The 26,475-nt window shown below is 39.1% G+C and overlaps 1 protein-coding gene across 5 annotated transcripts in view; it reads right to left on the bottom strand.

Annotated features, from left to right (window-relative positions):
* Nucleotides 1-1,944: 1,944 nt before the first annotated feature.
* The window catches only part of TMEM182 (transmembrane protein 182), a 57,063-nt gene continuing 32,532 nt past the window's right edge, over nt 1,945-26,475 (bottom strand). For 4 of the 5 annotated variants that reach the window (XM_047746316.1, XM_047746319.1, XM_047746318.1 and 1 more), the window contains 2 exons: nt 19,979-20,116; nt 1,945-2,551 (listed from right to left, as the gene is read on the bottom strand). In XM_047746316.1, coding sequence (XP_047602272.1) covers nt 2,331-2,551; nt 19,979-20,116 — 359 coding nt within the window. In that variant the 3' untranslated portion in view covers nt 1,945-2,330. The remainder of the gene's footprint in view (nt 2,552-19,978; nt 20,117-26,475) is intronic. The other variant, XM_047746317.1, reaches the window with a different exon arrangement.

The raw sequence follows: 26,475 nt of genomic DNA, 5'->3' as shown, positions 1-26,475 counted from the left end.
TTTGGAAGCTTCTGAGAATTAGTCAATACACCAAACAGAGACACACATACTATCCTAAATCAGACATAAGGCTGTTACAAGAATATACTGCATATTTCTGCTATTTTCAAGTATATTTACTTATTGACACAGCACGCACAACTCACCTTCCCTCCTTCCACGGATTGCTGGTAAGTGGATCAGGAAATGCATCTGAATTAAGGTGGCTGATGCATTACAACTATGAAATACTTCCAAAGTATGTATCTGTGTAAAAGTGTCATACACATCAGATAGTCAGCCAATTGCCTTATGATAAATATATGGTAGCCGCATAAATGTATTAGAAAATGAGGATAACCATCTGAAATTTATAAATATTCAAACCTTTACTGAAAGCAGCTTGTATGTGAAATTTAAATGACATATAATACACCAGAAAAAAGGCTCCATTCCAAAGATCTACAAAAAGGAATTGTATTTACAGATGACATGAACTAATCAAATACATCTAGCATCGTCTGGAAAACTTAATGGCATGCCATAACTTAATATCACAGTAAATATGCATAACAGAACCCATAATTATTTTTCTAATAATCAAGCCAAAAGCAAAGAAGTAAATGGAGCAATATAAAAATGAAAACAGAAAAAGACAAAGGCGAGTACCACAAAAAACGTTTATAACTCAGATGGCTTGAGAAACCAGTTAAACCCCTCAAGCTCTTGGGTTTTTGTCTTATATTTTTGTGTTTTGTTTTTATCACATGCTCGTCCTCCCTACCCCTAAACACTAAAATGCCCTCAAGATTCTGCAGATAGCTCAGAGCGTGGCTATTCGAAATCCCTCCCGCGGAAACAGGTTAATGGAAGGTACAGATGTGTCCAGAAGACAGGCAATCTCTCCGTCAGGGGAACGGCTGAAAGGAAAGCAATAGCCCCTCATTCCCCCAGCATCTTCTAGGTGGTCACTGTTAATTTTCCTCTGAGTCCTGCCTTAGGTATTCACGACAGCTGCAAAGTAAAATGCTGTGCCCAGAACAAAGCTCGCATACCATGTAGGTTCTCTGTTCCCTCATCAACACCAAACTGCTCCTCTGGGGAGGTTTCCAAAATGCAAATGCAGTGTGGGCTTCTCAGATGGATTTGATTTCAATCAAAATTAGTGCCAAACAAACATTTTTGATATGCAAAATGTCTGCATGTCTACACTAGCAAATAAGAAAGAATTATCCACCAACCAGCACCAAGTTTCCTTCCAAGAGGTTAAAGGAAGAAACTAGTGCATCTGTAAATGTTAAAATATCTGTTGTAAAGATGAAGAAACTGAGAGACAATAATAAAGGGAATCAAATTATCAGAAGAACTACCATAAAACTTTGGGAAAAGTTAATATTTCATAGTCTTTAATAAAGCAAGACTATTATCATTTCATATGGAAATATTTTGAAAGTTTATAGTTAGTGCACATTAAAAGCACATTTCATCAACAAATTTTCACATGCTGAACATATTAGCATATAATTTTAAGGAGAAATTTTAAAATATCAAACAGAATGAAGTACTAAGCTCAGGTGCCTTGTTTTTACGTATTTTCAATTAATCCACTGAGCTCCTAACAATCCATTCTGCATTAAATGTAATTTGGTGTACAGATGAGTCACTTTTAAACACAGTTTAAGGTTTATATAAGGACGCACAATTAAGGGAGTACGATTAGGTGACCAAAGTCCTGTTGGCCGGAGAGTGGAATAAGTACGCATCCTCAGTCTGGTTGTGGCCCATTTGAACCGATGGGTCTGCCTGGTTCTTGCCACAGGCACACTGCTATCTATTTTTAAGTTACAAATAATAGGCTTACAAGACGCAGTAATGCATATGTGGAGATGCATGTGTGTGGAGAGGAAATGGAGGAAGTTCTCTGACAACACTTGTTTTCCATTTTAATTATTCTCCAAAGTTTTGTTTTGTTTTTTAAATATCAGCAGAAGTGAATGTCAAGAAGGAAGTTTTAAGTCAAAGCTTCACTGGCGAAGGGGGGGGGTGTTTGTTATGCCATTATCAGGCCTTTGTAACCTGCATGAGCTCTAACAGGTGCAGTGAAAGGGAGGCCCATCTTACCTGCTCCTAAGAGAACTAGGTTCTTGATAGCACCTACAGAGGATGGAAACATGTGGATGTCCGGAAATATTCTAGGACCTTCCTATTAGAGGAAATCACAAGTAAAATGTAAAAGCAAAATTCAAATACCAGCTCAACAACTAATTCTATGCTGGGATCACCAAAACAAAATGAAAAAGAAATGCTCTGTTCTAAAATCTCTCAAGAAAATGCTGGTGGCAATGATTTGATTAGTGATGTATCTGTATATGCCGCCCAATAACTAGAAACAGTAATCCAGCTAGCAAAGAAAAAAATATCCCTGCCGGGGCCAGGAAAAATGACCAGCCATAGACAACAGAAGGGGCGAACTCCAAGCAGTCTCTCATTTTCATGTTTTTGTAGTCTTCCATGTCAGCCACTGCCTGGATCCAGATGACATATAGCATCACCACCAGGGAAAACAGGATGCCTGAGAAGGACAAAACAAAAGACCTTTAGTCTTTCTGAAGATGTTTTCCCAAGAACGCTAACCAATCATTTGTCTGATGATATGTCTCTAAAAATACCATTCTAGCCAAATCACCTACTTTGTACCATATCCTTTAGTATGTGTTTTATATGCACCCTGCTTATCTTTAATTTTCAAAGCATTAAGATGAGAGTTATGACAATATAAGTAAAACGACAACAGCTGACATGCATTTATTAAGTACTTACTGTATGCCAGGCACTGTATTAGGTGCTTATGACCATAAGAGTCAAAGATCCGGCCTAGTGGAATTTCTCCTAACATTTCCCTTCTGTACTATATGTCTGGTTTGGGGTGAGCACTGTAATACATTATTTATTTTGAGATGTACAATGAGTTGATAAAATAGGTACTATTGACCCTCGGTTTTAAGTATGTGCCAACACAACTAGTAGTTTTCAGAGCTGATTTTCAGTTCAGGTCTTTCCAACTATTATTATATTATTATACCATAACTAACTAGTGCTGCAGGTAATTTTGTCAATGAAAACAGAAGCCAAAGTAAGTATCAGACAAGAACAGAGATGTGAGCACTGAACTCCTATAAAAGAATAGACGTGATTCTTTTTAATTGAAATATAGATGCTGAAGACTGTACAGAATAAAGGCAACATTGCCTGGAAAGAATGAGGAAAAAAAATTAATGAAAAAATTATGTGGAATGTAAAACCATAGGTTTAAGAGCAAGAGCCTTATTAGGCAAGAGAAAGGAACGGAAGAAGAAGGGAGGCATGCAGGGAGCGAGCAAGATGACAGAAAAGCTTCACGAATGCTGAAATCGGAGAATACTGCAAAGCATACACTTTTCCACATGGCTGTCCCTGAAATAACAGCAGGGAGGAGCACCACTGTCTGAGCTGCAAACCCAGGACAGTCGGCTCAACTGATGCACTGGTGAGTGGGTGACAGGTCCCACACACAAACCATGCAGCCTGAGGGATTCAAATTTGAGGCTGAGCAAAATATACTTGAGGTCATTTGCTAGCTGTTCAAAAGTTCAATCCAAACAAGTCAAGGACCTATTACAGTCTTTGAATTAATGAACGAAACCATCAGGCATAAAATCTCCATATTCTAATTGCGAGTCAGTCTGAAAGGTAAACATAACCCTATGACTGGGAGCAGAGATGAAGGCATATTGGCAGGACAGAGTAGCTTTTAAGAGCCTAACTATTAATCACCCTTCTCCAGTTAATTGTGATCCTCCAGTATTTAGGATGTCCTCTCTCTCTCTTGGGCCATCAATTGCGTAAAGAATCCTGAGAAGCACACACAAAAGAAGAAAGGCTCATAAGCATGCCAAGGTGAGTCTTAAACTTTCTCATAATCGGGATACAAACCACAGAGCAATGGGGAATCAACATAGATGCTTCGCTAATAAGAAACATCCTTCACACTGTGGTCTGTGATGTAAATGCAAATACTGGAGCACAGAAGAGTGCAATTTAGCCACTGAACAACAGCTATGTCAGAGAGAAATAGTAAAGTCATAGCCGGCGAGCAAACTCCCTGCAAAGCCGTACCTCAGATGTTGACAAAAATACGGCAAGGCCATGTGTTGTCGAGCAACTCTGTGCATTCCAATACATTTTCTGCAAATATATAGACACTGCTCTCCTCTAATGTAAAGGTTTGGCTTAGTTATTTGCATACTATTTGCCTTATGCAAACAGACTGCAAACCTTTGTTGTTATTTGTTGATATGTTTCTTAACTCTCTCCCATCATGTGAGTCTCCTGTGCTTTAGGATAGTTTTACAAAAACAGAAAATTGTCTTTGTGAAGAACCAGTAGCCTTATGCATATTTTCTTTCAAAAGTTGCAAAACCCCTTACTGAATTTAGAGTATTTAAAAAAAAAATGTATTGCAAGTAACCATGTAGATGATTCTTAATAAGGAAGAATTAACTTACATTTTAAAATTGATGTTATTTGAAGAGCATTTACATCCTAAAATCAATGAAAATAGGTGTTTCTATCACTACAATCTTGAACTTGTTCACTAATTGAAGATACTGTCATTTAATTCATATTATATCCATTTATAATTACATCTTCCCATGGGGTAAAAGAGTGTTTCCCTACCTGTTAAATTGCCGATGTTTTATACAAGTGTATGTATGTGTGCATGTGCACACTCAAATGCAGAGGGACAAACAGAAAGTGAATGGACTAACAGACAATGGAAAGTATTTACACCAAGGCCAAAGGTTTATTTAGCTGACATGGTAGCAAGAATTTATGATGAGGGTTTTATGCAATGCATCCGGCCAACAGAAGAGTCAGGAGACTATTACATAGGGGTAGACTGATCAAACCAATAAATATCTTGAGGTTAATTGGAATCATGTTCTTCTTCACTGCCTGAAAAGAGAGTTGCAAATTTGAAAAGGGGAAAAGCTAGAATAAAGTCTATGATGTTGTTTGGAATTAAATGTATCAGGGTGAATTTATGGTTCTAGATAGATAGATAGACAGAGAAGTCAAAGTATGTGTGTGTTAAGATACATCCATGGGTATACACCTACATCTATTTCCTGGCTCTATGTCCTGGGAGGATCTGACCACAATAACACCCCCGAAGCATGGAGCACACCAAGGGTCTAGATCTTGGCTTCTAAATATCAGGAACCAGGCATCTCAAAGAAATAGGTGAATCCAGGTTGGGACAGAAAGTACAAGATAAGTCTGGAATGTCAGATGTGGTCTCGGAATTGTGGGAGTGTTTCAGAAGCTAGCTTTAGAGGCTTCCCCCGGCCAGTTCCAAGGCAATCAGACTATCCAACCAATAATGATAATGGCACATGATACCTCACTGAATAAAAGAGAAATCCATGAGCCCACAGTGATAGAAATATATGAATGAATACATTAGATAGGGAGAAGGGAAAGCTTTAGAGAATGCTAACTTATAAATGTAGAAGGAATAGCTCATTTAGAAATCACCACTTGACAATCATTTAAGTAATAATTCAGGCAAGAAACAAAAATGGATGCTAAAACTAGTAAATGAAATTTAGATGAGAAATAAATATTTACAGAGGCTCAAAGTCTCTTCCTACAAAATACTTATCAATTATAAAGAGGAAAACAGTAATTTCATACTGAAGAAACCTGGCAAATATCACCTTACTCAAATGATCAGAGTGAACATCACCGGTGGCATGGCATATTGATGTCACTAACCACCTTGTAAGATACAATGAGAATAACACAGCATCACTGCTACGATACAGCCAAAAATGGAAAGCCTAAATCCAATCAGAAGGAAACATCAGACACACCAATTCAGGAACATTCTAGAAAATCATGGGCCTGTACTCTTGTAGAGTCAAGGTCATGAAGGTCTAAGTAGGACTTGTTCTGGTCTGGTGGAGATGACATAACTAATAAATGCAAAGCACGTTCCAGGACTGGAGCCTTTTGCTATAAAACACACTGAGATAGTGAAACATGAATGTAGTCTCTGGGTGAAGGGATTTTCAACTCCTATGTAAATCTGAAAATATTTCAAAACAAAAGACAAAATGAATGAATTAAAAAAAAAAGCATGGTGGGAATCTGTGGTTGTGTGTTAGAAAGGGCATATGATGGCGGGAATGGGAGGAGAGTACATGTGTTTGTACACCCAGAAAGACACATCTTCTTTTGGTGGGCTATTGTAATGATTAATGAACAGTACTACTGCTGATTTGGTTTACCTACCAAGTGGAGAGTCTTATCTGGGGGAACACTAATGGAAAAATACTATGTTAAAATCTTATTTATTATCCTTTGATATCTTAAAGGACTCTCCTTCATGAAAACACAAGTAATAATTGTCCTTGAGTAACAAGTGAGTTACATGTCAAACCCATTTGTCTCTGTGATTTTAGCAGGAATAGAAATATTGCTAATATTTAGGTAACTATTTATTTATTTATTTTTAAAGCTTTTTTTTTTTTTTTTTTTTTTTGACAGACAGAGTTCACAAGTAGGCAAAGAGGCAGGTAGAGAGAGAGAGAGGAAGGGAAGCAGGCTCCCTGCTGAGCAGAGACCCCCCAATGCGGGGCTTCATCCCAGGACCCTGGGATCATGACCTAAGTTAAAGGCAGAGGTTTTAACCCACTGAGCTACCCAGGAGCCCCAATAATTTGTTTTTAATTTGTTATATTTAAATTTGGTTATATTTTGAAAGCATAATTTATTTCCAATTAAATTTAAAAATACCTAATTGTTTGAAGACCAAAAAAATGCATTAAACAGCTCACTGGAGGTATAATCAAAGTAAGGTACCAAATCCCAAGAAGATTTGTGATAATAAAACCATGGACAAATACTTAAGTTACAAGAAGAATGTGTTGGTTCTCTTACTAACATGCAGTGTGGGGAAGAGGCACTCATGATTTTACAACTCTAAAAAATTGAAAACTTTTCCCTCAAAATATCATGAATTCAATCTGGAAAGCATTTTCTCTGAAACAAAGGTCACAAAGTCACAACAGGCCATTAGGAACACAATTGTTAATGACAAATAATATGGAAATGTTCACAATGTAGGAAAAAATACAAAAGAATTTCACCAACACCGAGTCACAGACTAAAAATAAAACTGCATGTCCTCAATATTTCATGGAAACAAGTATGGAACAATAAAGATTTTGTATACTACATTATAAAAACCAGATTTAAAAACACATTCCTAGGGAAAAGTTAGCCACAGAAATGGAAACTCTTCAAAAAGACAGGCAAATGTCAAACCCCTATATTCTTGCCTAGAAATACATATACCTGTATTAAAAAACAAAAGCCTTTTGGAGTTGCTGAAAAAACAATAAACTTGATCTTTAACTGCTTAGATATAACAGCCTTTGAAATATGTTTTAGTAACTTCAATCATGAGCAGCTATCGGGTACTTGGAAAAGAATCATGAATTCAAGATGATTCCACTAGCCTCTTTTAGTCACACTTGCACATAAATTCAGTGGCAACTCATTTCAGCTTTCTATGGGCACAGGAAAAGCCAAAGAATTCCATAGTCAAAAAAATTGCATTATGAAAAAAATTAAAATGAACAGTAAATTAGAATCAGAAAAATAGTACGTTTTCTCTAACAGGAGGGCTGCATGTACTTTAAAGACAGGACAATATTCAGCAAGAGCATCTAGAAAAACAGAAGTAGAAAGTCAGCTTCATAAAATTTTAGGGATGATAGCATCGGCTTACTCCTTGTCTATTTTCAGAGGATGAAATGAGGTCTATAGTCACAAGGTCAAAGTAGCCTGTGGCGTAACTCAAACAGACACCCTAATAGCAGGTATAACACAGTAGGATGAAGACACTCACAGACACCCTACAGTGGGGGAAATTTCCAAGGAGGTGGTGAGCAATGAGGGTACTTTTCCAGGTGGGGCTCCCGGGAAGGTACAGAGTGGGTTCATGCTAACTACAGAAATGAAGAAAAAATCTGGAGTGTGGGTAAGCGTACAAAAGATAGCAGTGTTAATGGAATGGTGAACTTGGATCTGACATGCCCAGGAGAAAGAAAAAGGAAACTTGATAAGCTATATATTTACTATCATTCTCCAAAAGGAAACATAGCAATTTATCAAGAAATATATAATGAATGCCTTCTCAGATCTGCAGAGAAGCACCAAGCAGCATAAATGACCATGTCCTCACAAGAAGCTTTTGCAGAAGATCCATAAATGGTCTTCATATCAACATTTCTGAAATTGGTCCATACTAATCGTTGAAGGTATTATATTAAGTCCCTATAGTTTGAAGGTTGTTCTAATGGGTAAAAAGCATCCCAGGTTCATTGTTTCTCTTTCTCATTTTTTTTTAACTGAGCTGTAATTTACATAGAGCAACATGTACAAGTTTTAAGTGTATGGTTTGATGAATTTTGATAAATGTAAACATCATGTACCCACAATCCATTAAAAATAGAATACATCCATCACTGTCACTCCAGGGAGGTTCTTCAGGCCTCCTCACCCCGGTTCCCCAAAGCACCTACCACTATAGCAGAGCTTTGCTCTTAGAACCTTGTAGAAATGAAATCACGACAGTGTGCAGTCTTTTGTCTCTGGCTGTTCATACTCAACATGATGACCGAGAATCCACCCAGGCTGTGCATGTCTTAGTAGTCCCCTCCTTTTTACAGCTGAGAACTATTCCCATTGTATGAACAGGCCATGGTTTGTTTATCCATTTATCTCCTGATGATCATTTGGGTTCTTTCTAGGTTTGGGCTATAATAAATTAAGCCACTATGAGTATTTTGGTCCATGATGTTCTAACTCAAACATGGAGTCCTGAAAAGACATATACAATTCCTTAGACAAATGGTTTTAAAAAAAGAAATGGGCAACAGTATCTGTTTATGAAACAGGATCTTATGCCATATACAATGACGCTGGGCTTACAGATGCTATGGCAGTGACCTGCAGTGCACCTGCTTTGACTTTCTCCCACACCCCTTAAGAATACAGTCTTCTCTTCCTCAAGCATCAGTTTTGTCAACAAAAATTTGACAGCTGTTCAATAGTGCTCACTGTGCAATTAAACTCTCCAAGGGCTTGGAGCACAGGGATGACTTTTTTAAGTCACAGTTTTTTGTTTTTGTTTTTGCCTTTTTTTTTAGTGCATTTTATGTATAATGCAGTAAAAATGTCATATTTTGAAATATACAAAATATGACATATAAATGAATGTTATGAAGTTTCATTATCAAATGAACCCCTGCAAACTGGTCCCCAAATGAGAAACTAGAATGCTACGCTACATCTTTGTTTTCTGGGACTTCTTTGAAAAGACAGTTGTCCCTCAGGTATCTAGAGATCATCTCTAGCCTTTAATTTAGAGGATATAGAAGCATAACCAAGGAGAAAGAGCTAGACCCTTTCTGAGAATGCGCAAGGGTTTAACCTCCTAGGATGGAATAATAGTGCTCCTTCATGATACGGATGACAATGGAGTCCATAAGTGACATGTGTTTGGGATCCAAATTCATGAAAGACTTTGGATAATGTCTGCAAATGACCTTCTACACAGGATCATTACATTTATGTATGTGTTTTAAAAACATAGAGTATTAACTTTTAAAATGTAAATACTTAATGCAAAAGTATTTTCAAACCTTTTTAACATGTGTTAACTTTTAATACAGCAGGAATATTAAAAATTGCAGTGTTTGAGACCTTTCTCAACTTTTTAGAAATCCTATGTGTCAGGCTCAAGGAGTAAACATGGCCATTAGTGTAGGCTATTCTCACAGATCCATTCCAGAATCTAAAATGCATACTTATTTTTCTAAACATTACATGATGGGGAAAGAAAAATTTTCCAATTCTGTATTTTCTCAAGAGTAAGACATGACATTGCATTGTAACATACTTTCAAAGTAGTTATGTATCTGTTAGTTCATTCACTAAAAAGTTCGCTTTTCCAGAAAATGCACTAGAATTTCTTTTTTTTTTTTAATCTTTTTTTTTTTAATTTTATTTAGTTACTTGACACAGATAGAGAGAGAGAGCACAAGCCAGCAGAGTAGCAGGTAGAGGAAGAGGGAGAAGCAAGCTCCCTGCTGAGCAAGGAGCCTGACATGGGGCTCGATCCCAGGACCCTGGGATCATGACCCGAGCCGAAAGCAGTTGCTTAACCAACTGAGCCACCAGGCGCCCCTGCACTAGAATCTCTTAAAAAATAATTTAAATTGTACTTTTGTAATAGTCCTTCTTTACATTAACATGCTATTCCTTTCTCTTTTAATTAAATTATGCTCATTTTTACATATCAGACTTCAGAAATTTTAAACTACTAATGCATAATGGTCAACCATAAACAATTTCCACTCTTCATTTTCTCAGACTCACTTTCCACTGATTTTTCTCCAATTTCCTGAGAGCCTGAATACCTTAAATAACTTCATGCCTGTATATTTTCATTACATCTATCTGATTTCCAAGTATTCATAACTACCTACGCTTCACCACACTACTGTCCGAATATATTAACTGCCCCTTCCCTTTCATTTTCTGGCCTCATGCTTTTATTTAGTCCACCAAACATATATAATGTCTATTGGATTTCTCAGATATTTATTACTTTCTTAGATTGGCGTATTCATTGTAGGCATTAAACATCCTGTCTATCCAATACTCTGTACTCTCTTGAAAAACAGTTATTGATAGAGAATGATCATGAGGGTTTATCCATCTGTACAAGTCATTAGGGACTGCATCTGGAAAGCAGATTTTCATTTAACTCCAAAGAAGTATTTACTCACAAGAGATGAGTTTCAGAAAGCAGGAGGTGGTTGAAGGGCACAAGTCTGGCTTCTGACTGCCCTGGTTTAAATCTTACCTCAAAGGTGTACGAGCTAGGAAGATTTACACTTGACTAGCTGAGTAACCTTGAACAAGTTCTGTACTTCTCTGTCTCAGCGTCTTTGTTGGTAAAATAGAGATCACACAGGTGCCTACTGCAGAGAGTAGTCATAAGGAATTAATGGACATAACGCACTTAGCAAGGTGCCTGGAACAGGGCAAGCACATAAGAAGCATTGGCTAGTTATGTTATTTTCATTATTTTTATTGAGCTTTGGCATGAACTCCTGCAGATGTCTAGCAAATATTATTCTCTGAAATCTTTTAAAGCCTCAGAGCTTCTCATATGACTGGGTATTTCAGGACTAGTCAAGAGGCAAGGGGATAAACTGCCCCAGTGCCTTCCAGTTCTGAGATTTCATGAGAAGTGAGGGAGGTTGTCTGCCCATGTCTTACTAGAATCTTCCACCAGGTGGCACCAGTCACCCCCACAGGCCCATCCCTGAACATTTCAGAAAGGGTAACAGGTGAATCCAGACTTGTGCTCACGTATGTATTAAGGACCATTTTCTGTCTTAAGTGTCCAGTGAGAAAACTTCCTGTCTTTGCCCAACAAGCTTTTAGTTACAGGAAGTAAAAATTATTTCTAGGACAGACTTAGTATATGTCAATCTGGTCATTCGGGGAGTCTATTACTAATGTATTTCTCTTTTGTATAAGTAAGTATAATGGCTGGGGGAAAGGCCTCAGAAATTTTTCAGTTAAAAAATCAATATGCCTTATTCATTTGCTACTAGTTATTTCTGAGCAAAGTGACTCTTTGTGGGGGAGGGTATGCAATAAAACAGAATATTTGCAAAGAAATTAAATCTTTCCCAGAACTAAATTAATGGTAGATGTTAGTGATACACATACTTTAAAAAAGGAGAGTGAAGCAGATGGAAATTCATTCTGCCTTTCCACCATACCAACACCTAACCCCAAACTAAACACGCCATTTATAAGTGGAAAGAATCTCATTACCCTACACATCTGAAAACTCCCTTTCAGTGAGGAGGTTAATTACATCCCATAATAAAATGTCATGTGAGTAAAAGCATCCATTTGCCAAGCCTACAGCTCTAGTTCTCAGAAGAACCACACAGATACATTTTTAAAAGAGGGTGGGGGCCATTTATTCACACTTGTGGTTCAAGGTTTTTCAGAAAGTCCCACTAAAGCCATTACTGAGGTGATCTCTCATACCCTACATTCATCTGGGCAGGGGCTGGACCATCACCCAGAATGTTCCCGGTGAGGACACATATGCACACCAAGCCCAGGTAGGGGTAGAGATTCAGGAGCACAACAGCTCTCTCCAGAGAAACCACTCTGTCTCTCTACTTCATATTCCTCATCCCTTCTCCAGGCTTCACCTGGCTGGGGTGTTGGAGGCTCACAGGACTGGGTCTCACTCACCCCTTCTGAATCCTTCCTCTGGGGACCTGCCTCTTCACTGGAGCATCATACATCTATCATACCGGTGCCCCATTCGAAACTGAGTGGGGACAAGTCTGATCCTAACAGCCTGTTATGCACATTCCAACTAATAGGCAATGTGGGGGAAAATACTTCAAAGAACTGAGAAAGAATAATTATAGGCTTTAAAACATTTTTGTAAATAAAAATTCTTCAGAGCTCTTTCCTCTTTAATATTGACCAACGTTGACTCATTCTAGCATTTGACATTTCTGTGAATGACATATTGAAGACATTAAAATTCCATATCAAAATTTGAAGAGAGGCCTTCCCATGTTATTATAGTATCAATATCCAAAATAATAGCTTTGACTGATCCAGTTCCCAAATATGACAACTGAAGGCTCAAAGACAGGGTACGAAGCAAGTGCTTTTAGAAACGTAAGGGTGACTGGCTCTTCTGGAACTACTCAGAAAGCAGATCTAGTATAGGAGCTTTGGACTGACCAAAAGAGAAATCCAAACTGCTGTTTCGTATTTCATAAAAATTGAAGACAGGAATTCTACTACAACGAGCACATCTGCTAGTGTATCGGTAACCCACAGTTCTCATGAGCCACCCTTTTGTTTCCACGCATACATCTGACAGAACAGACTTATGAATAAAATGTGAAGTCCTAGACTTTGGTCAAATATTCTGTTCCCCACTAGGAGATCATGCTTGTCTTTTTCTCCTTCTGGTGCACTAAGAAAGACAGAGAAGCTTTAGAAAAGTCATTCTGGCAAGCATTCACTGCCCTTCCAGGCCTGCTCTGCTAACACAGAGGCCCCTCTGCTTGTCCAGGGTAAGCGGCTGTTTATAGCCTGGGTCTCTCATGATATAGACATGGAGACAGCAGGTGCAAGCAGAGAGATGCGTGTGCCGGTAAGTTTAGAAGCCTGCATCTGGGCTGTCAGCAATTCCTCCCTAATCCCTTCCTGCTCGCGGTCTTCTGTTTCCTCCACATATTCTTCTCTTGCTCTGCTTTATCTGGAGGAAGACATGAGCAGCAAGGTATGACACTGAGTGCTTCCTGGAAGCCACGTGATCATTCTCAGCCCCCCAAAAAAGGAACATCTGAAATATGTCCCTTGGCTTCTGTGACCTATTTTTTTTTCTAGAATTAAGGCGAAAAAACACCTTCTAGTTTGTATCCATTCCATCTATCTTATTTCCTATAGAAATAAATGTGGTTTACTGCTGAGCCACTACAAATTCTATTGATCTTTGAGAGAAAAAGGAAAACAAACCACAAGTCCAGTTTAATTCTAATTCAGTAGTTTATAAATTTTGTACTCAGAATTCTATATTCTCTATGTCCACTCACCTTTCCTATGCTACTTTTTTAAGAGGGTTCACATCACTACGCTTTTAGAAAGCACTGTCCTCCAGATCCAAAGAAAACAGATATGAGCTGTGGAAGGATGTGTGCCCAGCAGTTTGTCCCACATGGCAGAGGATTTATAAAAATTCATCCCAACTCACTCGGCTGGTATCCCTTGGAGACCAGTAATGGCTTGAGCAGCAGCTGTCTGGGCAATACCCTCTGTGGTCACAGAATGGGGCAGGAGTCAAACCACTACTTTGCCTTTAAAGGACTAATTGTTCCAAAGGACCAATTACATGCAGAGGTACCCTTAGCTTCCATTAATACCTCCTGGGTCTAGAATAAAGGCTGCTGTATTCTTCTAGCTTACAAGATGTCCATGTAGTCTCACCAATGTGAGGTCCCACAAGGGATTTAGACATATCCAGAAGCTTTTCAGGCACCTCTACCCTGGAGGGACTCTGTCTGGCTCTACATTCGGCAGAAAAATGCAATCGCACTTTGTCACTCAGGAAAAGGTGATTTCAATTACAAAAGAAAAATCTTTGTACCTTAATATGTTGGTAAAATACTGATTTCAAGTTTTTATGGCCTATTACCCAGTGATGTCAGTATCCGAGAACTTCCAGATCACATCTTAAAAGTTTTATAATGCTATGCCTACCCATTCTAACCTCTTCTGCATCTTTCCTATCACCTCCAATATCATAAGGTTAGGAGAAGACAAGCGTGAACCCCTTTGGATCTGACAGTTCTCTGGGACTCCACATGAAAACAAATTTCAGCACTTGTTTAGGTTTGTAGAGTGTGGGATGAGACTCACTGAACCAGGCTCAGCATTATAACGTTCTGACAATTACCATGCACTTGTTCCAGAACTGAACCTCCTTGGGGACCCATGGCCTAGCCTGCCTGAAGAGGAATTTGTCCAGCTGCAAGGAGTGGCAACATATGCCCAACAAGGTTTGCTCTGAGCCTTTTGACAGAGCAAGGAATAACATGGACCCCGCCCCTTACTCACACAGAAAACTGTGACATCAGGATGACTCAGCCATGCATGGAATGCCCAAAACCAGTCTTCCTGCTAATGCCAAAGAGTCTTTATGCATGCACACACCCAGCACTGGCCATTTGGAATTTGGCTATTCTCCGTGCTAAAGCCATCTGTCCAAATAAAGAGAGAGTGTGTAGTCTTGTTTGTGGCACTGATAAAGCTGCCACAGCAACCCAAGGCCCAAGCTGCACCTGTTCCAAACTGCCCAGCAGAGCACAGAGCATTGGCACAGGGCAGCACCGGAGACTCGGGCAGGGAATGATGAGGTAAGCCGTAAAGAACAAAGAGACTCTAGAATAGCAGGCACATAGAATAAGATCTCTTCATTTTGAATATGTAAAATCTAGCCAAAGAAAGCATTATAAATTTAATTCAGTTTAGCTCAGTAGATGACTATATGCATGGTTCCATATTAAAAATGGCATATAAAAATTTGGCTGGCCGAAAAACCTAGTGTTTGTTACATATCTGCCAAGTGTTCATATAGCACATGTAAGTTTCTACCTTTGACTTTGAAAGGCTAAATTGTCTATTAACATTACCTGAAAAAATGTTCATCATCACTAGCCATCAGGGAGATTCAAATTAAAACCACAATGAGATACCAACTTACATCAGTTAGAATGGCCAAAATTAGCAAGACAGGAAACAACGTGTGTTGGAGAGGATGTAGAGAAAGGGGAACCCTCTTACATTGTTGGTGGGAATGCAAGTTGGTGCAGCCAATTTGGAGAACAGTGTGGAGATTCCTCGAGAAATTAAAAATAGAGATTCCCTATGACCCTGCAATTGCACTACTGGGTATTTATCCCAAAGATACAGATGTAGTGAAAAGAAGGACCATCTGTACCCCAATGTTCATAGCAGCAATGGCCACAGTCACCAAACTGTGGAAAGAACCAAGATGCCCTTCAACAGACGAATGGATAAGGAAGATGTGGTCCATATACACTATGGAGTATTCTGCTTCCATCAGATAGGATGAATACCCAACATTTGTATCAACGTGGATGGGACTGGAAGAGATTATGCTGAGTGAAATAAGTCAAGCAGAGAGAGTCAGTTATCATATGGTTTCACTTATTTGTGGAGCATAAGAAATAACATGGAGGGGGCGCCTGGGTGGCTCAGTGGGTTAAAGCCTCTGACTTTGGCTCGGGTCATGATCCCAGGGTCCTGGGATCGAGCCCCACTTCAGGCTCTCTGTTCAGCGGGGAACCTGCTTCCTCCTCTCTCTGTGCCTGCCTCTCTGCCTACTTGTGATCTCTGTCTGTCAAATAAATAAATAAAATCTTTTTTAAAAAAAAAAGGAAATAACATGGAGGACATGGGGAGATGGAGAGGAGAAGGGAATTGAGGGAAATTGGAGGGGGAGACGAACCATGAGAGACTGTGGACTCTGAAGAACAATCTCAGGGGTTTGAAGTGGAGGGGGGTGGGAGGTTGGGGGAGCCAGGTGGTGGGTATTATGGAGGGCACATATTGCATGGAGCACTGGGTGTGGTGCATAAACAATGAATTATGTTACACTGAAAAGAAATTAAATTAAAAAAATTACCTGAGAATGTTAATAATAAACAATGAAAATATTTTTAAAATTCTTCTACCAAGAAGTATGGAAGCTCAAGGATGATTTATTGGTCCCATAACTGCCTTAGAGAACTATGTTTCACAGTGGAAATTGACACTAGACTGCAAACTTCAGTTATTCCTGAGAGCATCACTTTTGTCTGCCCAAGATAATTTTGTCTCATCCAACAGAATCTGTCTCTGTGTTCTGTGGAAACAAATAGTCCTACACAAACAATATAGAATTCCGCCATGAAGGAAATTAAAAGTCAAGTTTGAAAGGAATTATTCAGTTTGGTTGTTTGCAGAATGGGTCCCAGAATACCATGGACACTTCTCAGTTCCCAGGGTACTCCACAAGAAGATCTGAGGAAGGGGAACCGCAGCCCCGTCCCCACACACCGCAAAGATGCCTCACAAAAAGAAAACACACTGGTCAATGGCATATGAATACATACCAAATGCTTTTCCTTCCTACAGAGTTTTCAGCCAAACAAAATTCTTTGGATATACTACCTTCTTGCACAATGTAAAAATGACCAACACTTTTTTTTTTTCCAAAAGCTCTAAACACACACACAGACATACAATTCTTTAATCAGACTAAACCAAGGATCAGAGCATTCCTGAGTTTAAAACAACGTGCTTCCATAATGTGTACTAAACTCATGCTTTTACACTTGATCCTTGAATATGGTGGGGTTAGGAGCACCAACCCTTGTGCAGTTGAAAATCTGCCCATACAGCAATGTTCACAATAGCCAAACCACAGAAAGAGTTAAGATGCCCTTCAACAGATGAATGGATAAAGAAGATGTGGTCCATATACACAATGGACTACTACTCAGCCATTGGAAAGGATGAATGCCCAACTTTTGTATCAGCATGGACAGAACTGGAGGAGAGAATGCTAAGTGAAATAAGTCAAGCAGAGAAAGTCAATTATCATACAGTTTCACTCATTTGTGGAACATAAGGAATAGCATGGAGGACATTAGGAGAAAGAAGGGAAAAATGAAGGGGGGAATCAGTGGGGGAGACAAACCATGAGAGACTATGGACTCCAGGAAACAAACTGAGGGTTTTAGAGGGGAAAGGGTGAGCCTGATGATGGGTACTAAGGAGAACATGTATTGCATGGAGCACTGGGTGTTACATGCAAACAATGAATCATGGAACACTACATCAAAAACTAATGATATACTGTACGGTGATTAACATAACATAATAAAAAAAAGAAAAGAAAATTTCAACTTCCTCAAATCTTAACCGCAGTTGAAAATTTGCCTGTAACTTTTTTTTTTTTTTGCCTATAACTTTTGGCACCACAAAAACTTAACTGTAATTAAAAATCTGCCTGTAACTTTTGACTTCCCTAAGATTTCATGACTAATAGCCTACTGTTGACCAGAGAAGTCTTACTGATAATATAATCAACTAACACATACTTTGTGTACGTTTATACACTGTATTCTTATAATAAATTAAGCTAAGAAAAGAAACATAAGAAAAATATAAAGAAAAAAGAGATTTACAGGACTGTACTATATATTTACTGGACTGGATTGTATAAACATAAGAAAGAAAAAACAGATTTACAGGACTGTGCTATATATATATATATGTACGTATGTGTATATATATTATATATATACTATATATATAGTATATATATATATACACACACATATATATATAAAATCCATGTATAAGTGGACCCACAGTTTCAAACCCAAACTGTTCAAGGGTCAACTATACATACTTCCTTTATTGGAAAATATTTTAAAAGAAAGGTAAGGAATGAGAAGAAACAAATATTTACACATTCTAACAGCTGTTATTTCTGGGAAGATCATGGAAAAATATGTACCTTCACAAGACCTTGAAACAAACAAAAGTTAGAAAGTGGTTTGGAGAAGGAAAACATATTTGGCTCAGAAAATGCTCAGTTTTATGGCTTATGAGGGATTTGGTCTTATGGAATTATGAATTAAAGAAGAGAGATTATAAATTGAGATTGAAGTGAAAAAAGCCTGACACAAAAGGCAACACATTGTGGGAATCCATTGATAATGAAATTTCCAGAATAGGCTGACCCACAGACATAGAAAGTAGATGAGTATTAACTCAGGGTTGGGGGAGGGAGGGAGGGGAGACAATATGAGGTCTCTTTGTGAGGTGATAAAAATATTCTGGAATTAGTGGTGCCTGGGTGGCTCAGTCAGTTGGGCAGCTGCCTTCAGATCAGGTCATGATCCCAGAGTTCTGGGATCAAGCTGTGCATGGGGATCCCTGTTCAGTGGGGAGACTGCTTCTCCCTCTCTCTCTCTGCCTGCTGCTCACTCTGTTTATGCTTTCTGTCTCAAATAAATAAAATCTTTAAAAAAATTATTCTGGAATCAGAGAGCAGTAATATTTGTACAAATCTGGAAATGTATTGAAAAACACTGCATTATATACTTTAAAATGGTGAATTTTGTAGGTCGATCAGGCCCTTGAAAGCAAGGTCCATGAAAAACCAGTGAGGAAAGGAATTGAATAAAAGACAAAAGAATGACAGAAGAGATTAAACAGGACACTTATTCAGAGGGTGGGTTTTGGTTTTGGTGGGTTGTTTCTTTTTTTCTTTTTTGAACTCTTTGAACAGAGGATCCATATCTGATTATTCTTTCTAGTCCCTCCACAGAATTAAGCACAATGTTATGTAATAAGTGTGCTTGAACTGTTGGTTGGTCATCAATTAAATGATGATGGACATCAGAGGCTGTCTCTGCAATGATTTAGAGATGACAATGTTATCCATTCTGTTTCTTTACTATCACTACCATTTCATACAGAAACTCTGTGTCCCAATTTGGTGTTACAATATAGCATAGCCATGTACGATTTGGTTTTGGTCATAGTGATGTTTGTCTCATTTTCTAGAACTCTTCTCTTTACAAATCATCTATGCTTATCTGTTTTCAGATTAATGTTCTTGCTTTTATTTCCCAATTAAATGAAAAACACTTGATATTTGCAAGACACATCTAGTCAATTATTTTCTTATCTGTGCTAAGATCTCTGTAACAGGCATTAAAAAGACTAGTTGGAAATCTGACTAAAAAAAAATGCAGGTTAAGCCAAGGAAAGAATGTATTTCTATAACACACACGAACCACAATTAAGAAAAGTGAGTCCTGACACCGTAGAAAGAGATGTTTTTTGCCTGTGATAAATAAATCATGCCAGTTTGTAATATCATCATACGGCTATCTCTTTAAGAGTGCACAGAAAACCTCACCCATATCCTGATGTTACAGAGAGACATGATCTGGACCCATTTTACAGATAGAAAATAAACAGGTTAAGCGAGGCTAAAGAACAGAGCCTTTCCTTCTAGTGGCTTCTTCCTACCATGTGGATACAGTAAGCAAATGCTGTGAAGAACATGGAAAACACAAGTCTCTAGAGAAGGGACTGCAAGTTGTGGGCACTCAAGCAAAACTGTGTACGAATATCATTGTATTATTACTATAGAGGTCTGAAACCTGAAACTAGAAAAGGAAAATATGAGGATATACAGAAAAGCCATGGCTGGAAATCACACCCTTTGCCTCGCACATACCTGCAGCAAGGTAACCACCTCCACCGGCTTTATAGAGAACATGGCTTGCAAAGGGAGCTGCACAGATGATCAGAAAGCTTGCAGTCACCACGGTGATGACCCCCAGAAGCATCAGGACTGCCCAGAAACCACGGTAAACTGGAGACCCCAGAGGGGAAAGGAGAAAAGAAAACCGCATTTAGATTGTGAACCCCACTTGGATTGTACCACACAGTCAGTTTCTTTCCTCTTTATTGTTCTGATTTCGGTACCAGCAGAGTGAGGCGGAATCCCAAGCCATGTGTCCTGAATGACTTTGTACTCAGTGATGTCAACCTTTAACTAACTCGTGTTTGGTATTTGCACCACACACATGCTCAGTACGCTCTCAGAGCTCATTTTCCTGACCTTGTTTTCCACTTTAGAAGTGGGAATGTCCTAAAGTTCTGGAAAGAGCTCCCTTAAGTAAATACCTAGTGTTAGGGTGTTTCATACCAAACGTACAAAGACATGAAAAGTCATTCACATTTACAGGCATCATTTCTTACTACCACTGTCACCCCCTACAAGCTAATAATCACCCCCAATCCCCTAACAAGTATACTTCTATTTAGACTGTAATTCTACTAGATAATAGTCTTCAGTAAGAAAAATGGCAAACAAAACCATAATTAAAAGTTTGTACAGAGATTTTAAATCAGATATATTTAAGGCATACTACTTTCTAGCAATATTTTTCTTAGAAAGGCTCAAAATGAAAAGTTAGAGTAGTCTCTTATGCATGGACCAGCAAAGCTGAATTAACAGATGCAGCTGGTGATAAATGGATTGTGGGTTTGGTGATACATAGTAATCAAACAAAGAGGAATTCTAATGATCATTTTTGAGTGGGATAATTACTGATCTATTAAACAAATTCATCATTTCCCAAGGTCCAAAACACTAACAAGTTCTTTTTGGTATAAATGAGGGAAAGCTCCATAAAACGCATTAGTCAAATTACATTTTTTAATGAAAACATAAAACTTTGTATAAGAAAGCAAAATAAATGATTTTCTTCCACAAGCCCACCTGGGAAGGGGAAATCTGTGCCCATCAGCTAGAATCTTAGAGTAAAGAGTATAGGAAGATGGAAATTTGTGGGGAGAAGGCCCTGCCTTTAAATTGGAAACAAAAGCTGGAAATTGTGTGCAGACACGTGTGAAAAACAGGAGTGAAAGACCAGCTTGTACCCCACATCCCATGCTTTTCACTTGCCAGTGGTTTCTGGGTTTGGGGTGCTAGGAATATTCTTTGGCTGCATTCAGGCTCTGCAGGGTGCCAAGCAGAGGAGAAGTACTGAACATCTTTGAGCGTGGGAAGAGTGGTAGACAGTGAGCCAAACACGTTCTGTCCGGGTCATACCAGAATTTACTGGAGAATTGGCAAGCTTCACTTTTTACATTTTCATTCACATACACACACAAAGATTTCCTTCACCTTGGTGAGCCTCACATTTTACGCTTGTATTCCCTTCAATTACTTAATTGTCTATCATGTGGTAGGTTCTGTGGCAAGTATTAGGGGTGAAAACATGATTAAGAGGCAGTCCACAGAATAAGGAGCCTATTCTGTGGCTCCCCTCACCACAACTTAAATGTGGACACACTTGGCAAACAGCTATCTGAGGAGTCAGGAAAGTAAACGGCAAGTGGCTTAAGGAGAGAAATCAAAACTTAAGAAAAGATAAAATTGGCTACAAAGAGTTTTCTGAGTTTATCCTTTTTTTTCTCTTTCTGGATTTTTCCTGAAAGCAAGCCAAATTGGGAACTTTATAAAAGGTGCAAACAGCAAGGGCGCCTGGGTGGCTCAATGGGTTAAGCCTCTGACTTCGGCTTGGGTCATGGTCTCAGGGTCCTGGGATCCAGCCCCGCATCAGGCTCTCTGCTCAACGGGGAGCCTGCTTCCCCCTCTCTCTCTGCCTGCCTCTCTGCCAACTTGTGATCTCTGTCTGTCAAATAAATAAATAAAATCTTTAAAAAAAAAGTGCAAACAGCAAAACAAAAAAACAAAAACAAAAAAAAAATCTGGAGTTAAGATCATTCTGGCTAGATCAGCAGGAAAGGGGCTCCCTATAAGCCAGAGTATGGGGAAAGTCTCCGTGTTGAATTTTCTCTTTTTATTCAACCAGCCTGCCTCGAGACCTCAAAAGTAAATCTGTACTGCTACCCCGGGGAGACATGGACACCTAAGATCCCAAATGATGATTCAACCTTTTGGCTACAAAAAGCAGAAAAATGGTGTGCCTGGGAGGTTTAGTGGATTGAGTGACCAACTCCTGGTTTTGGCTCAGGTCGTATCTCATGGGTCCTGGGATGAAGTCCCATATCCAGCTGCCCCCTGCATTAGGCTCCGTGCTTAGCAGAGAATCTGCTTGAAGATTCTCTTCCTCTACCTCTCCTGCCTACTCAGGTTCTCTTTCTCAAATTTAAAAAAAAAAAAAAAAAACCCTTAAAAAATAAAAAAGAAGAAGCAGCAGCAGCAGCAGAAAAAAGGACACCCGGTTTGCAAAGAGCGAAGGAACCAGTGCTATGGGTTTTCCTCTTCTTTCACTGCTTTGCACTATGGTACAACTGCGGGAAAGTAGGCCATGGCCCAGGAGGCCAACTCTGAGAAACATCTTTCCAGTGAGAAAAACTGGAAAAGTGGATCCTGGGAGACTGAGAATATGGAAGAAAACCACAGATGAAACAGAACCAGAGAAGAGAATCTCTAATCCTGTGTTTGAACCCACACAAGTGCTGAGCTCACCTTCAAGTTGTACATGCACCAAAAATGCCCAAAGAAGTACGATGAAGACTTTGAAAACTGAATTACAGTGCCACATCACCCAAGAACCAGAGCAAGCCCTGAGGGATATATATGCCCCAGCAGACCCAAACAGCATCTCAAAGTCTTTGAAAACTTAACTGACCTTGACAAGACCACCACAAAAGCAAAGGACATATCATGCAAGTAGATTGCTTGTTCAAACAACAAACAAATATTCTCCAGAGAAGTTTCACAGTGTGCAAGGTCTAACGATATAATGTTCAAAATGTCCAGGCTATAATCCAAATACTAACAACCAAATTCGACCAATTCTCAAAGGAATGAGCAATCAGCAGATGCCAACCCAAAGACGGTTCAAATGTGTGAATTATCACACAGACTTTAAAGCAGCTACTAGAACCATTTTCTATGAACTAAGGTGGACGCTCTTGAAATGAAAGAAAGAAATTCTTAAAAGAAATAGAGTCTATAAAAAAAGGAACTAGGGCGCCTGGGTGGCTCAGTGGGTTAAGGCCTCTGCCTTTGGCTCAGGTCATGGTCCCAGAGTCTTGGGATCGAGGTCCACATTGGGCTCTCTGCTCAGCGGGGAGCCTGCCTCCTCCTCTCTCTCTGACTGCCTCTCTGCCTACTTGTGATCTATCTCTCTGTCAAATAAATAAATAAAATCTTTAAAAAAAAAGGAACTAAATCGCAGTGAAAAATATATCTGAAGCTTAGAATCCATGAAATGAGCTCAATAGCAGAATGGAGATGAGAAAGAACAAGTGAACTTGAGGAGTGAGCAGTAGAAATAATCTAGTCTTGGGGCACCTGGGTGGCTCAGTGGGTTAAAGCCTCTGCCTTCGGCTCAGGTCATGATCCCAGGGTCCTGGGATCAAGTCCCACATTGGGCTCTCTGCTCAGCAGGGAGCCTGCTTCCTCCTCTCTCTCTCTCTCTCTGCCTGCCTCTCTGCCTACTTGTGATCTCTCTCTGTCAAATTAATACATTTTTTAAAAATTAAAAAAAAGAAATTATCTAGTCTGAACAGAAAGAAAAGAAATTGAAATAAAAAATCACTAGAGGCAAGGGTGCCTGGGTGGCTCAGTCAGTTAAGCATCTACCTTCGGCTCAGGTCATGATCCCAAAGTCCTGGGATCAAGTCCCACATTGGGCTCTCTGCTCAGGGGGAGTCTGTTTCTCCCTCTGCCTCTCCCCTTGCTCATGCACTCTCTCTCTAACTCTCTATCTCTCAAATAAATTTAAAAAAATCTTTTTAAAAATGGCTAGAGTCTCAGTGACTTGACAGAGAAAATCAAAAGATGTCACATTTGTGCCACTGGAGTCCCTAAGGCAGAGGCAGACCATATTAGTGCAGAACGAACATTCATAGAAATAATGCCTGAAAAATTCCCAGATTTAGTGAAAGATAAATTTATAGATACAAAAAACTCAACAAACTCCAAAGAACAAACACTGAAGAAAAAAAATAAGCCCAGACACATAACAATATAATTACTGAAAACCATAGATAAAGAAAACGTTTTTAAAAGTCATCACAGGTGGGTAGGGGGGAAGACAGATTGAATACAGGGGACAACAATTCAACAATACAGGGGACCACATTTTCTCATCAGATATGATGGAGGCCAGGAGAGAGTAGAACAATATCTTTAAGGCAAAAAAAGAAAAGAATTATCAACCTCAAATTCTCCTTCTAATGAAAAATATCTTCCAGGGATGAAGATTTAAAAAAGCCATTTCTCAAGGAAGAAGACAGAATATATCTAAGCAGACCTGTCCTCTAAGGACATAGGAGAAGGAATTTCTTTAGGTTGAAAGAAAGGACACCAGGGTTCACTTGAAACTTGAGGAATAAAGGAAGAAAAACAGCAAAGGTGAGTATCTGCATAAATGTGACCTAGTATTTTTCTCATCTTCATTTCTTTAAAGTATTCTCGACTATTGAAATACAAAAATATATTGTCAGCACAAAGACATGAAGGTTTTACAATCAGGGTGACCTCAGTATTTACCACTTACATGTGACGTTATCTTGGACTAGTCACTTAAGCTTCCTGAACATCTATCTCTTCTGTAAAATGCAGATGTTTCCATCCATCCTTTAGAGTTTTGGAAGAATTATTAATAATGTATGTGAAGTGTGCGACATAAAATAAGAAATCAAAGAATAGCATTTATTTTGTGGTTGCTTTTATTTACACTATTATTTAAATTGCATGAACACTACACAGCAGGTGGTACTGTGTTCAGTAATAGGAAAGTGAATTACTTTCCTCAGAGAGCTTGCGTGCTGCTTTTATGTACCATCGACGTTTGGAAATCCCTTTAGATTCCAGCACACTGTGCAGAAGAGAAGTTGTGTTTGACATACTGTCTTCCATGGGACGTTTCCTTGTCCGCTAACCTCTAAGAAGGCATTGGCCCTGTATTAGAACATGGGACTCTACTCTTAAATACCCAAAATACAAACAAATGAGGTCAGACACCTAACACAAAGACAGCTCAAACACGGTGACCTCTGACCCATGTCTTACGACCTATGTTTTGTAAAGATGAGTTGGGCTAATCCTTGTGATCCCTGGAGAATGGGAAAACTGGAAACATGAGGTGATCTACTCATCAAGGCTGAAGTTAAAAGGAAGCACTGGTCGCTGCTGGGTCTAGAAGAGCCATATGCAAGCAAGAGGGCAGGCATTATGAAGCGGACCACAGAGAGGACAGCAGCAGCAGGACACGCCTCTCAGGAGAAAAGCAGCGGGGCTGAAAGGAGAGAAGCACCTGTGGAGGGAGAGAGGGAAAGAGAGCAAACCAGGGATGTGGATGGATGCTCTTCAGAGCTGCTGCTGTTCCTGACAGCTGCCAGTTCCCGTCCTGTCCTTTGCTCTAACAAAATAGCCTGATTTTGATTCTGATTCCTTAGAAAAGGCGGAGCAACAGATCTGCATTTAAGGCAAGGGCGAACCTCGTGCCTGAGAGTCGTGACCACACAGAAATCGCTTCCAAGAGAGACTCCTTCCTGCAGTCACTGTGGGCTTTATTTTTCTCCTCGTGCTTCAGCATTCAAAAGTGCGTAACTTCAAGCTTATTTCAGAATTTTTTGGAACTTCCTGTTCCCTAGCTAATTATATTACCTAGTTTGCATATGTGGCACACGTTGATTCCAGATCTAAAATGTTCACTCGTAATTCAGAATTGTCTTGTGGAATTGGGTAGAGTTCTTTCACTATCTAAAGTAAAACAGAGGCAATCAGAAAATCGTTAACATAAAATGAAGGAAGTCTATGTGTTTTCGGAGTCAAACATGATACTGGGGTCTATCCACTAATTGTGTGACTCTCACAGACCATAGTTTTCTGAGATGGAAAACAATATCCTTCACATAAGCTTATAGAAAGAATTGAGAAAATACAAGGAAAGGAGCTACATGCAGTGAGTATTCACATACATTTGCTATTACTATTATTAATTTTTACCCACTTTGTAATAAAATGTCCTTGTCAACGATGTAATTGACACATAAAAGATATCTACTAATTTCATGGGGACAAGCTTTCAGTTCTAATGTATCTACACCTTTGGAACTTTGGCTGGGAGGATGTTTCTATTTGCTTAGTGGTTTTTATTATTTAAGACCCCTAGATCATGACTGTATCTCAGAGGATACTTCATTCATTTTCTTATTGCTTATAGGAGCTATAAAAACTGT

This window comes from Lutra lutra, chromosome 9, assembly GCF_902655055.1.
Source record: "Lutra lutra chromosome 9, mLutLut1.2, whole genome shotgun sequence".
NCBI lineage: Eukaryota > Metazoa > Chordata > Mammalia > Carnivora > Mustelidae > Lutra > Lutra lutra.
The sequence above is the reverse complement of the archived record's forward strand: the minus strand, read 5'-3'. Positions and strand labels throughout refer to the sequence as shown.